The sequence below is a fragment of the Lipophrys pholis genome (genome assembly GCF_963383615.2).
Source record: "Lipophrys pholis genome assembly, chromosome: 14".
Taxonomy (NCBI): domain Eukaryota; kingdom Metazoa; phylum Chordata; class Actinopteri; order Blenniiformes; family Blenniidae; genus Lipophrys; species Lipophrys pholis.
The window spans coordinates 19,100,616-19,113,485 of NC_137633.1; the positions used below are offsets into that span (position 1 = coordinate 19,100,616).

Here is a 12,870-nt window from a genome sequence, read left to right on the forward strand (position 1 = left end):
TCTTTCCCTATGACCTCTCCTCTGGTTTCTCCTCTCCTCTCCTCATCTCATTTCATCTCCTCCTCTCCTTTGCCTCCCTTTCCTTTCCTCTCTTCCTTGTCTCTTCTCCTCTGGCTTGTGTGTTCTACCCTTCAAGTCCCCCCAGGGGGGAGGGGGGTGCTTGGTGCCTCCCCCGGATCAATGTGCTGTTGGTTCACCAGATCCTTTGGCTCATGATCAAGAGGAAAACAGCAAATCTGACCTCAAAGAGCAGAAAGCAGAGTTTGGATTTTATCACCACCAGTCTTTACTTTGATGGGAGATACTTTGCCATAGCAATCTCCTCTTAACGGCAGGTGTAATTGACTTCATCTTTATGGAGTCCCTTTGATATTTACACACCTTCTTGCACTAGTGAATTTGATTTTACCTCTGTATACGAACAGAGTGAAAACGTCCCGTGTGAAATGTGTCGTTGTGACTCAGCACATGATTCATGTGACCCTGCTGAGACTATCATCGGAGAATACTAACTGAAATCTATTTTTTATGACTTTATTAATGATCATTAGTCACTGAACAAGTTGTAAATATTCAGATATTATACACTAACTTGTCACTTCTTTTCTCCGGATTTTAGGTAGTGCTTTGTAATGTTTAAATATAGATTCATGCTGATGCAATCCAGCTTGTTTTATACACCTGTTCTCGGGGACATTATTTGAAATGTACTTAATTTACAAATAAAACATATACAATGGTAGTTTCCTCTTAAAATACAAACTGTACAAAAGAGCATATCAAAATATTTGAATGTTAAATCAAATAGTGGATGTGTTCAGCAGTTAGTTGTGATTGTGAATAAGTGAAATAGAGTCAATGTAGTGGATTCTACTTTGACATGAACAAAAGTGAATACTTGAAAAAAAAAATACCAGTAAAGGTCCAATTGATCAAAAATACCCCTCAATCAGTCCCAGAGTCGCATTGGTCTCCATGTTCAGCTCGGTTTACACTATGTTCCCGGCAGCCACGGCAACCACGTTTCAGGCCACCGTGGACAAAACGGGATGGACGTGAGACAACGCAGGGGGACGGGATGGGCAAACGTAACAGGTCGTGATTGCCGTGGGTGACGTGGCAGGTTTTTAAACTGTCAAAAGATTTGCCACGGTGGCCACGGTGCGGATGAGAAACTTAGTAGGCCGTAGCAAAACGGGATGAACGTAACAAAACGTGGCAGTACGTCATTGGCCGTAATAGAACTTGGAGGCGGTCCGTAGTGGGACCGGAAGCTTGTGTATTTCCCAGCATTCCCACGGTATTTTCACGTTTTGTTACGTTTAGGGCACGTTCTATCACGGTTGTTTCACAGTTGCTTCACGTTTTATCACGTCGCGCCGCATTTTGTCACGGTTCTCACAGGCCTTTTATTGTATGGTAGCCGTTTCCTCACGTTTGTGGACCCGACGCGTTGCGTTCTACTCCGGTCTGCAATGGCGCGCACGGTCTGGGAGGAAGTATATAAAAGTCGGGCCCGATAGGGAAGTTTCATTCGAGTCTGAGCAATCAACAACAGAACACCTTCTACATGCTATGCCTCCGAAAAAGAAATCAAGAGGTGGAAGAACCTGCTAGGAGGAGGGCAGCCCCCAGGGTTGTCACCTCCTTTTCGGAGGATGAGAAAGAGCTCATCATTGAATTCCTCCAGCAGAATCCGACGCTGTACTGGAATGAATCAATCTTCATTATTATTTGTGTTGGCAAGCAGGCGGCGCAAAAAAAACAAGTGGCGTTTCAGTCACCGAAAGATTGGTGCTGAACCCAGATTGCAGCACCAGGGACAGTTCCTGTGCGTTTTCCTTTCCGGCTGTCGTTACTTTTTCCAGGATCTCGTTGAAGAGCTCTGGAGGCATCCTCAGATAGTTCCTGAATGATTTGACATGTTCGGTGCGGAGCTCCCTGATAAGAAATCTCGAGTACTGCCCCAGCTTTTGCCTTCTGTCTTCTGATAACCATTTGCACACCCACATGGATCGTGCCCTTCTCACCCACTTTCTTTCTACCTGTTGCACTCTGGCCTTCCTTCTCTGCAACCTGCTTCAAAATGGCCCGGCGTCCACGTTTCATCCGTAGAAAGCCCTAAAAGAACGTGAAAAATGTGCAAGACCTTCCTCAGAACGCGAGAAACGTGAAGGGTCACCACCAGAACGTGACAGGCCTTGAAGGAACATACTTGCGTCTTGGAGCCTTCGGGACTCAGCAGCCACTTTCCCCCCTCGGTCCGTCTCGGATGCCGCGACAGACCGCAAGGAAACTTGTCAAGACTAGAATACAAAGAAAAAATTGGCCAAAATCCCACGGCGCACTACGTTTCAGGCAAACGGGGCTGCCGGGAACATAGTGTCAACCGAGCTTTCAATGTTAAAGCTTTTACTTTTACTAGAAACCGACCCTGGTTTGGGTAGGGGAGGTCGAGAGAGAGGTATGCTGTGTGTTTGATTGATCCTTAATGACATTTTTTGAATCATACAGTTCCTTTTTAGATTATAAAATTTTTCTTCCTTTTATTAGTGCGTTTCACTCCCTGAAACATTCATGCCCGGTATCTCACATGGACGGAGATGATGCCCTTTGCGCGGAGTGCTGGGTGTAATCTAGTGCAAGCAGCGGAAATACAAGCCTTACGGGAGGCATCGGAGCAACTTATGAAATACTGGAGTAATTCAGTGACCGCTGCACTCGGGTTCACAGAGCTCGCAAACAACCCAACGAGCCTCTCTCTCATTCTCTCGCTCTCTCGCTCTCTCGCTCTCTCGCTCTCTCGCTGCAGCTTGTTTGTGTCTCTGAGATATTTAGTGACTACCAGCTTTACAGTTATTGCAGCGCCTCCAGGATGTCGGAGTGAAGGCTTTGCCTGTACAGCAAATGATGAAAAACTTGCTCTAATATTGTTTCTGCAAACTAAAACACCGAGCATTCTGATTTCACTTATTGTCATTAGCGGAAGTAACAAAAAACAAATACTCAGATTACTTTAATCAAGTAGCACTTTTAACCAGGACAATTCCTGCAATATATCTGCATTCGTTTACAAAACATATAGTTTTAGTGTGATCTCTATATACTAGAAATGTGCCTTAAATGCATATTACCTGCTTTGAGCCTTGTTTACGTGATGTGTTAATTTTTCTCTTTTTATACACGTGTTTGTCATTTTTTGTTTGTTTGCAAGGTACAGCAAATCAATCAGTAAGATATTATTACATGTAATAAAGAACATTTCCCTCCCTCTTCACCCTCCCATACCATCGTCCTCTCACCACACAGGTTTCTATACAGAAAAGTGTTAGAACAATAAAAATAAGCTGAAAACATAGCATAATAATAATAATAATAATAATAATAATAATAAAGTGATGTGCACATATATAATTCGAGGAATGTGTAATTTAGAAAGACATATTTAAAGTCAAATTGATGCTTTCTTTGACATAAATAAGTGACACTTGTGTTTACAAATTTTAATTAGATGTAAACATCACAATTGCACAACGTAGTATGTGGGTATTTATATTGTCTTTATTATGCATGATGAGTATCCATCCAAAGTGTTGCCATAATTGACTTCTTAATCTGCTTTTATAGCTTTATTTTTTTTTTTTTTAAATCTAAACATATTTTATTGACTTTATATTTTTAAATTAAAACAGCCTTATCTCTATTATATATTTTTCAGTACAACTGAAACTAAATAAAGAAGCAGCAAATGTTAGGGATTTTTATTTTAACCACGTTTATAGATGTATAATTATTTTTTGTGATTAAAAATAAACATTTTAAGGGAGTTTTTCCAATAATAATTGATTTTAAATTTCTTGAAAAACCATGCTTGCAAATTCTTACCTTCACTGTGACTAATTGGAGTATTCTCTTACAGATAAAGTAAATAAAACACAATGCACACTGCCTAATCCTAACATATGCAGCAGTATGCAAATATGTTTCTCATGAGAGAACCCTGAGTATGCTATACATTTGTATTTATAATCTATCCACACCTATCGTGACATACATACACATAGAAACACATATTTTAAATATGTTTTCCTCCCCAGATGTATAATATATGGCGAACGTGTCTAATGTCAATGTATATTAACTGCAAATAAAGAAACGGACAACAATCAATGATTTAATGTTAATCTAATGTGAGACCCATTACCTGCCCTGTAAACACTGTAATCACCTCGAGCTATCATCATTTATTCAGGAGCGGTCCTGTTAGCACAAGCCTGAATTCTCGCTGCAGTTAGGGGGACTGAGGGTAAGACGGCAGTGTGCATCTTCACTCCCCCCCTGTGGATCAGAACTGGTTGAAATGGGGAAGCTGGAGCCACCGGAGCCGCCTCGTTGATATTCTCTGCCCACAGCAGTCTCACCAGAGCAAGGTGGAGTTTTAAGCGGTTGTGGTGCATAAGCACACTTATTCACAGCGGAGATGAGAAATGCATGTGTTTGGAGAAAAAAGAATATGAATAAGGGAGTGTGACAGAGAGAGTATTACAGTCGAGTCAAAGTCGATCCCAAGGTGCCCTTGACGACTCGGATCACTTTTCATGCTGTCAAATTAAAGTTCTTCTTAACCTTCATCATTAAAAGAAGCGGAAGCTCTGCAGTCAAAATATATTTGACTGTCATACTTTTTAGCTTTGCTGGATTTATGAGCTGAGGGATGTTTTTGGTCCAGGCTGTAATATCTGCAGCAGATACTTGATTTCCAGACAATAAACACAGTGTGACTCTTCTGAAATGTAGATTTCTTTATTTAGGCTTGTTTTCTTGGAATGATCAAGACCCAAATGTACATGTTTGCCATCATCAGTGTTGATATAATCATGCTTTAAAACAACTTGTTACTGTAACATAGATGTGGGCAACTATTTTCACCAAACAGCCACATGAAAAATCAACACTTCTATTGAGGGACAAGACATAAGTTGACTTCAGTTTTGCTCAATAAAGATTATCTCTTGATAAAAAGGAGTTTCTTTACACAAATTTCATGAGCTACTGCTGCTCTGTGTCACTTTCTCTGAGTCGAGTCTTTGTCTGGAAATCATGATTACATTTTTCTAGATTTTGACTTCAGTAAATCAGGAAATATGAGTTTTTTCCCAACTGCAAAACACCAATTTTCTCAGGTAACAATTGCTAGCTCTGCTAGCCAAGGTGCTAGAAAGAACTAATGACGTAATAATGGCTAATAACAAGAAAAGTGTTTCTGCAAAGGATTCGGAAAAGGATTTTCCAGTGACACCCTGAGGGCCGGTCAAGCAGAGCTAAAGGGCCACATCTGGCCCCCGTCTGCTGAACTCTCTTTCCACTGATCAGTTATTGTTTTCTACTCTTTATATTTTTCATTTTTAGTTGCATCTCTTTTCGGTGATAGTTTTCTTGCTCTGTCAAATACACTGATAGTGCTTCTTTTTCTGTGGTGCTGTAGCAGCATTCTGTTGAAATACAGTGACATCTAGTGGTCCAACATGCTATATACCAGTGTATTTCAATACATAAGTTTAAAAAAACTAAAAATAAGTTTCATTCTCATATGAAATTACCCATGAAGTTCTTGCACATTACTTTTCTCGTGAATGAAAACTGCTTCAAAGCTGCTGTCTCTTTCTCATCAGTGTAGCCAAAGCTTCTGTTTAAACGGTTACGTTTTTCAGGCTCCTTTTTACCTTAAAACTAACCATTATTGGTAATAACAATCACAATAGTATGTAAAACAGAATCTGTAGGTATCAGAATAAGGAAAGTTGTTGTTGAAGAGTCAGATTTGACAGTCTGCTGTTAAGCTTTAGGGTTTTATGTAAGAAAGGTGTGTTATTGTGTGATAAGAGTGCTTTAAAATTTTAACAATTACGAATTAATCATTTAATTATTATTATCAGGCTGGCTGTTTTGAAGCGATATCCAGTGATCAAGTGCTACATTTCAAAAAAAAAACTTGCAGAGTACAGGTGGCTGTATTTTAGTCGTTTTTGCTTCGTTCTGGCTTTTTATCTCAGGCTTGACCTTATCAAACGTTTCCGCTGAGATCTGACAGAGAAATTTGTTTACAGACAGCCGAGAGCACGATATTCCCTTAAAAGCATTTTTTTAACGTTAGAGACACTGACCCACCCCGAATCAAGGAGAGCATCTTTTTACCTTCCAGCCTGACTTAGTGCTTCTCTTTAGAAATGATTGATGGTAGTGGCTGCCCCCGACAGGCCATAAGATAGAGCCTGTTGTATATGAGTGCAGGGTGAGACGAGGGCAGAGGGGCTGGACGCAGGCGGAGGGATGAAAGTAACCCCCTTTGATTAAAGAGCTGATTTTCTACATGAGCGCATGTGTATTAGTGTGTGTGTGTGTGTGTGTGTGTGTGTGTGTGTTGCCAGTCTTGGCACTGAGACAAGCCGTGATATGATGCACCGATCGATGATGTCCTTACGTAGCCCAAATCGCGCACCCCCCCCCCCCCCCCCCCCCCCCGCTTACCACAGCCAGACCGATCCCATGTTCCCACCCAGCCAAGTGTTGGTTTGCCACCAAGAGCGATTCAATTCAATCTGCATCTGAGTTTAGTAACATTTTCATATCGATCCCGGTCTGTTAGCATCATCCTCAGTCTTTCTCAGAACGGTCCCCTGAATGGCACGATCAATCGGAGCTGTCAGTGTGAGCCTGAGCATGTCTGATCTCCACTGGATTCACTCTGTGTATTCGTATATGTGCAAAACTGTAAGATCAAGGTATGTAAGACGAGTCGGACATGTTCAGACAGAATACAGCCCATGTTTGTGTCTTCCTGTCTTCTTTTGGCTGATTTTAGGTCAGACATCTGCAGATGGGCTCTCATCTCTTGGAGTGAACACGTATTGTTTTTACATTTTCATTTCCAAAAAGGTTTTGCGTAGACACAGCAACATTTTGAAAATGATATCCGTTTCCACAGAAATGACAAACATACCGTGGTTTGCATGTCAGACCATTAGTTGGTACTGTTGGGTGCTTCTGTAAAGAAACAACGCACTCATCAGCTCTGAGAATAAACATTAACAGTGAGAGTACACGGACATTTGAAACCAACAGACGATGAAGTTGGATCATTGTCGGGTTACTTTCAACTATAAAACTGCCAAGTCCCACTAGAACGTGGACTGGAAGTCATGAAACTCTGGAGGCCACCATTTTTGTTATTGTCCATCTACTTGCGCATGTGTAGAAGAACTGTTTACTACAGCCTTGTAGTAAGTCAAAAAGTAGCATTTTCCGTGTTCATTTTCAGAGCAATTTCAATAACTGGTGTTTTCGGTTCCCCGGAGCACCGTTGTCATGTAAACAGACACCCAAAACACAGTGAAAGTTTAGCATTTTCCCTCGGAAACCTCATCATGTTAGCGCGGCCTGTGTTGCTTTAGCAGTTTTAGCCCATTTAGCTGTTTTGATGCTCGCTCCCTTAATTGTTTTCTAAGTTCTCTCCACATAGCTAACATCAAATTAAAGCAGCATCATTGGTAGTGAGGCACAAATCGACTATGAAACACATTTTAGTTGACCAAATATGGGAGCATTCATTGATTTAAGTGTCATTTGTGCATTAAAACAAGATGTCCAATGATGAAAATGCCGGGAAATGAAAAAAACATGAATCTTTTCCAAAATCTTTCATACCCAAACATAACATAAATGTTACACACTTGCATAATGCTTTGATAATAGTAGCATCCAACACAAGTTTTTTTCACAGTAAGGTGAAAGTCTGAACGTACAGCCGCTCACAATCGCAGTCTCTCCTTGAACCACATCTGAGGCGCACGTGAGCGTCGCCACAAAAATAAACGTGTCACGCGTGCTTTGTGAGCGGCCCCGAGGCGTGTCTTATCGATTTCCACGCAGCGCATCTGCACACATGAGTGAGCAAAAGCAAATCTGTGTGTTGTGCTCATGCAGCCAAAGACGTGCAGGCCAGATGCTGGATTTCATCCCTCTGTCTCTGTCTCTGTCTCTGTCTCTGTCTCTCTCTCTCTCTCTCTCTCTCTCTCTCTCTCTCTCTCTCTCTCTCTCTCTCTCTCTCTCTCTCTCTCTCTCTGTGCATCGTGCTGCACTGTAACCGAGCGCTTTACTGTTACTGCTAATACTGCTGCACTCCGCTCTCAGCACAATCCCCTCCTCACATTAAATGATGCAGCTGGCAATTGTGCAGAAGCCTCCACCACCACCGCCACCGCCTCCCCAACCCCCCCTCTCCATCCCATAGCGGCCAATATCAGCAAATTTCCACTCGCTCTGCTGTTGCGAGGAGAAACTATGTCCAATTCAGCATTTGCAGAGCCAACGCTATAAACACAGTCAAGCCATTTACACAATAGTTTCCGAAGATTATACAAGCTCCTTTGGTCCACATCAGTGACATATAAAACTCAAATACGCAAAGATAGAAAACAGATTCAGGAGCCCTGATTCTTTATTCATGCTATTATTAACACAGAGCAGAGCTGCTGCATGTCATGTTCTGAATTATAGACATTGATCGATGACTGTTTTCAAAACTTTAAATACATATACATACCTGTTTATTAGTTGTGCTCGTTAAGTAAATTCACAGTTCTTTGAAAAGAGTTGAATTGGGCCCCGTGTACAAGGCAGCAGAAAGTGACATTTAAAGTCTCTTGTTGCTTTTTGGAGATCCGTTTGAAATGATCCGTGAAAATGCAACTTTTTGAAAATGGTCTGACTCCGTCTCTGTGTAAATGGGGGGAAACCCAACTTTCTGAAAACACTTGGGAGTCAGTTTCGGTTTATGCGGCCAAAACGCTTCTACTGGTCATCTGCACCATGGTCGTTGTAAATAGTCCTTCTACACAAGCTCAAGTAGATACACAATAACAACAATCCAGAGTGTCATAACTCCTCGTCCATAGTCTCCTGGGACTTGGTAGTTTTACAGCAATTCAACCGAATCACCTGTCCATATGAATGTCTCTGCATAGTTAATGTCTATAGCATAATGTTCTCTGTGCACATGTGTGGTTTCATTACAAAAACAACCACCAATGCGAATTTGTAGCCTGGCATACTTCAGTGTTTCTGTCGGACATTGTTTTAAGAAAATTCTCATGTACACGGGAAACCTTTCTGAAAGGAAAACGCAATAACCATACTTAATCCCAACAGTACATGATATATATTTAATGTAAATCTTTGCTGCAACTCCAAGCATAAAACAGCCATAAAACTGCATGCATATATAGTCAATAATGGCCTGAATGCGTGATAATATGCACATATAATTATGAATGCAGCATCAAAGCCATGCGTTGCCGTTATTTTACATACACGAATGCGAATCATTTACTGAGGCCATTATTTTATCTTGGAGCGTGAAACGTTTAAGCCAATCGAGTCGACCTCATTTGTACCATGTAAACAGTTTAACTGCCTAGAGGAGATCGGGTGGACTCGAAGGGATCAGCTGGGGATAGTCTCTATTGGATCAGCACATTTAGTCGGAACAACCCCTTCAATTAGCGACGCAGAGGCAGAGCGAAATGATTAAGTTGTAGTGGAGGAGAAGTGTGTGGGGCATTCAGCACTGTCTTTTTATTCCAGTGATTTTTAGGCATTGTGAATACACTGTGGAGACTTTCATACATGTAGTTATTTAGAATGAAAACACTCATTAAACATTATTTTTCACAAACGTGTCAGCTGGCTAGTATTCATCTTTGATTGTTTGGCAAGATATTTTAGACCCAGATGATCAACAAAGAAGTAGTAATAGGAGTATTTAGATAAACGTGCATGTTTTAGAACCTGTTTACATGAAAAAAAAAAAAAAAGACACTGCTTGAAATGGTAACGATCAAAGTAGGTAATTAACCGTGATACTATACAGTTGGACATGTTGGTGAAGGAAGTTCTCAAACGAACAGGCGCGTTACAGCAAATAGATCTGAATTTTAAATAAAAACACATGATGTAAGATGATTGGCCACAAAGCCAAAGTCAGTCATCTTATGATAATGTAGTGCAGAGCCAGTGGAGGAAATCTTCTGCTAAAGACTGACTTGGTTGTAGCTGACAGGATCTATTTTCATATAGAATACTTTGAAGAGGATTAGAAATTGTAAAATGTGTTTTCCTTGCAGTTCTCTCATGTCAGTGCAGCTTACATGCCGACAGTGTCTAGACTCGCATGTGGAGACCCGCAGATTGAAGTGTGTTTTGTCCTGACAGGATGATGAAGTGGTGCTCCAGTGCGTGGCCTGCATCCAGAAGGAGAATCGAAAGTTCTGCCTGGCTGCAGAGGGACTGGGCAATCGGCTGTGCTACCTGGAGCCCACATCCGAAGCCAAGGTGGGAACACACACTTTGCAGTTACATAATCACCTTCATGTTTGCACACACACACACGCGCACATCCAGACGCTAACATGATCAACAAATGCCACACGAAGCCGAGTGGATTAAGAGATTCATTCATCCGGATGTGAGCTCCAAGAAAACCAAACATCCATTTAGTTCCTTCTTGTTCGGGTCCAGGAAACAATCGGGGAATCCGAGCAGAGAGCGAGAAACACACAGCTCCGTGCATCATCAAAGTGGGAACAACCGCTCGCATCCACCGCAGTCTCCTTGATGAGCTTTTCTTCCAGCGGGTTCAGGGACAGCGTCACATCTCCGCGGGCCCGCCGTCAGATGATAATTCCCTGAAATTACGCCTCTGGACGTGTTTGATGGATTGTTTCATAAGCAGCGCTGTTGCTGGCTGTAATTGCCTACAGCTTTATTTCAGCTGAGCAGCACAAATGTTGCTACAGATGCATTTACTGGTTTGCGTGACAAAGTGCAAAGTTTTAATAAGTTCAATTTAATTGTTTTCCTTTTGGAGGCAGCGGGTTGCCTCGCTAATGCACTTTTGTGTAGTGAATCCATATTATGGAGCAGATCCTCAATATTTCGTGTTTAATTGATCCACTTACTGTATCAAACAGAAATGTCTGAATGATGATTAGTTGTTGGAGATAATGCCGTTAAGCCGAACCGTCTCAGTGTGTGTGTATAGAAAGACAAGCACAGACAGATGTGAGATGATTATCAAACAAAAAAACTGTGTCAAAACTAACCCAAGAGGGAAACCAGCAGGGAACAGAAAGAGATGAAAGCTGGCACATATCAGGGTTTCCAGACAAGTAGGCAAAAACTCAAGCTGACAACAACACAGAGCCAGTCACTTGAAGAGGATGAGTACACATATGGTGTCATTCTGAACCTCCCAGATGAAAGATGAAGAATCGTAACAATTAGGGATGCATCAATACTGATACCACTATTAGGTATCAGGTCTGATACTGCATGGAGTACTTGTACTCATATCCGTAACGCTCCCAGATACAACTCGTAGAGTACTACGTGACGTCATCCGTCAGTGACATCAGACAAGAGAGGAGGAGCGACTTCAGCGGTTTGGAGATTCTTTAATATCAATGAGGAAAGTAAGACAGACTGGAAACTATGTTCTGCCAAACTATCCAGAGGAGGCCAAAGCTAGTTCGTACAACAGCAGCAACTTAATCAAAGACATTTGGACAAGCAGATTTAGCCCGATTAGTTTAACTGCTCAGCATGTAACTCTAAGCCGTGCTACATGCTACATGCTACATGCTAAAGAGTTTTGAGGCTGAAATACCAGTGATACGACATGTGAAACATGAATAAAGTATGACTTATGCAGTCATTAACAGTGAGCTGGAGCGTGTGGTGGTACACAGCGAGCTCGGTCTACAGCACGCAAAGGGCAGTGCATAGATAGACGCTACGCACTGCGCTATACATTCTGTAGATTAAATAGTACACTGGAGGTACGCTGTGAGCAACGCGTAGCCTTTGCCTATTGTTTGCGTATGAATTAAGACGCCTTTTGACGCAGGTAGCTAAAGGTTAGTACTCATACTTAAGTGGTAAGTGGTAATGGTGCGTCACTACTGACTTTCGTTGTATCTTAAAAATCGTCAAAACTGTGAACAAACCTAATTTCAAGTCTGCCACCTTGCTCCTGTTCAAAGTGTGACTGCTACTGTCACTACAGATATTTACAATCACTAAAAACACAGCCAAAACATGGCGTTACTATCGAAGGAACAACGTAAATAAAGACCACAACAACAAAAGCTCCTTTCTCGGTTTCATCATTAATTTCCAGATGACCATGTTATTTAACATGTATGTTGTTGTGGGTGCTACTGATTCCCTTGGAGTTTTCATTCATGTTGTCCAACTTATAAATAACTGATAAACAATGTACATTGTACATTGGAATAATCTATGGTTGTAGAACCATAATTTATATTTGTGTTGGCAATATTTGAAACCTAAATGGTGAAATGTGTGATTTAACACAGTTCCAAGCCACCTTGTAAGACAGTTTATTAACTCATTAGCAACTGAGTAATAATGTACCTTCATACTGAATGACAACAATGATCGAACATGAAGGGCATTATCAGAGAGTCATTAACACAGGACAGGAAGACAAGACACAACACACTAGGACAACTCCAAACCCATGACAGGACTTGGACTAAAGCAAACAGGACAGATCGGAACTAAGATCAATTGAATGACTGAAGTCAGGAAGGACAAGACAAACATGAAGGAATCAATCAGTGTGGGAATAACACTGAGAAACATAAACCATACAGACACAAAACAAGACAAAATCAAAGTGATAGCAGGTCTTATTATTGACATTCATTGTGTGTTAATTGTGATTCATGAGTAGTGTTTGAGAAAGATCTTGAGTTCTCGAGAGGGGCAAGATGAAAAGGTTGAAATCGG

At 41.4% G+C, this 12,870-nt stretch overlaps 1 protein-coding gene across 1 annotated transcript in view; it reads left to right on the forward strand.

Annotated features, from left to right (window-relative positions):
- The window catches only part of LOC308120227 (ryanodine receptor 3), a 153,843-nt gene that overhangs the window by 21,311 nt on the left and 119,662 nt on the right, over window positions 1–12,870 (forward strand). Inside the window, exon 2 of the mRNA XM_080480701.1 lies at window positions 10,270–10,389. Coding sequence (XP_080336827.1) covers window positions 10,270–10,389 — 120 coding nt within the window. The remainder of the gene's footprint in view (window positions 1–10,269; window positions 10,390–12,870) is intronic.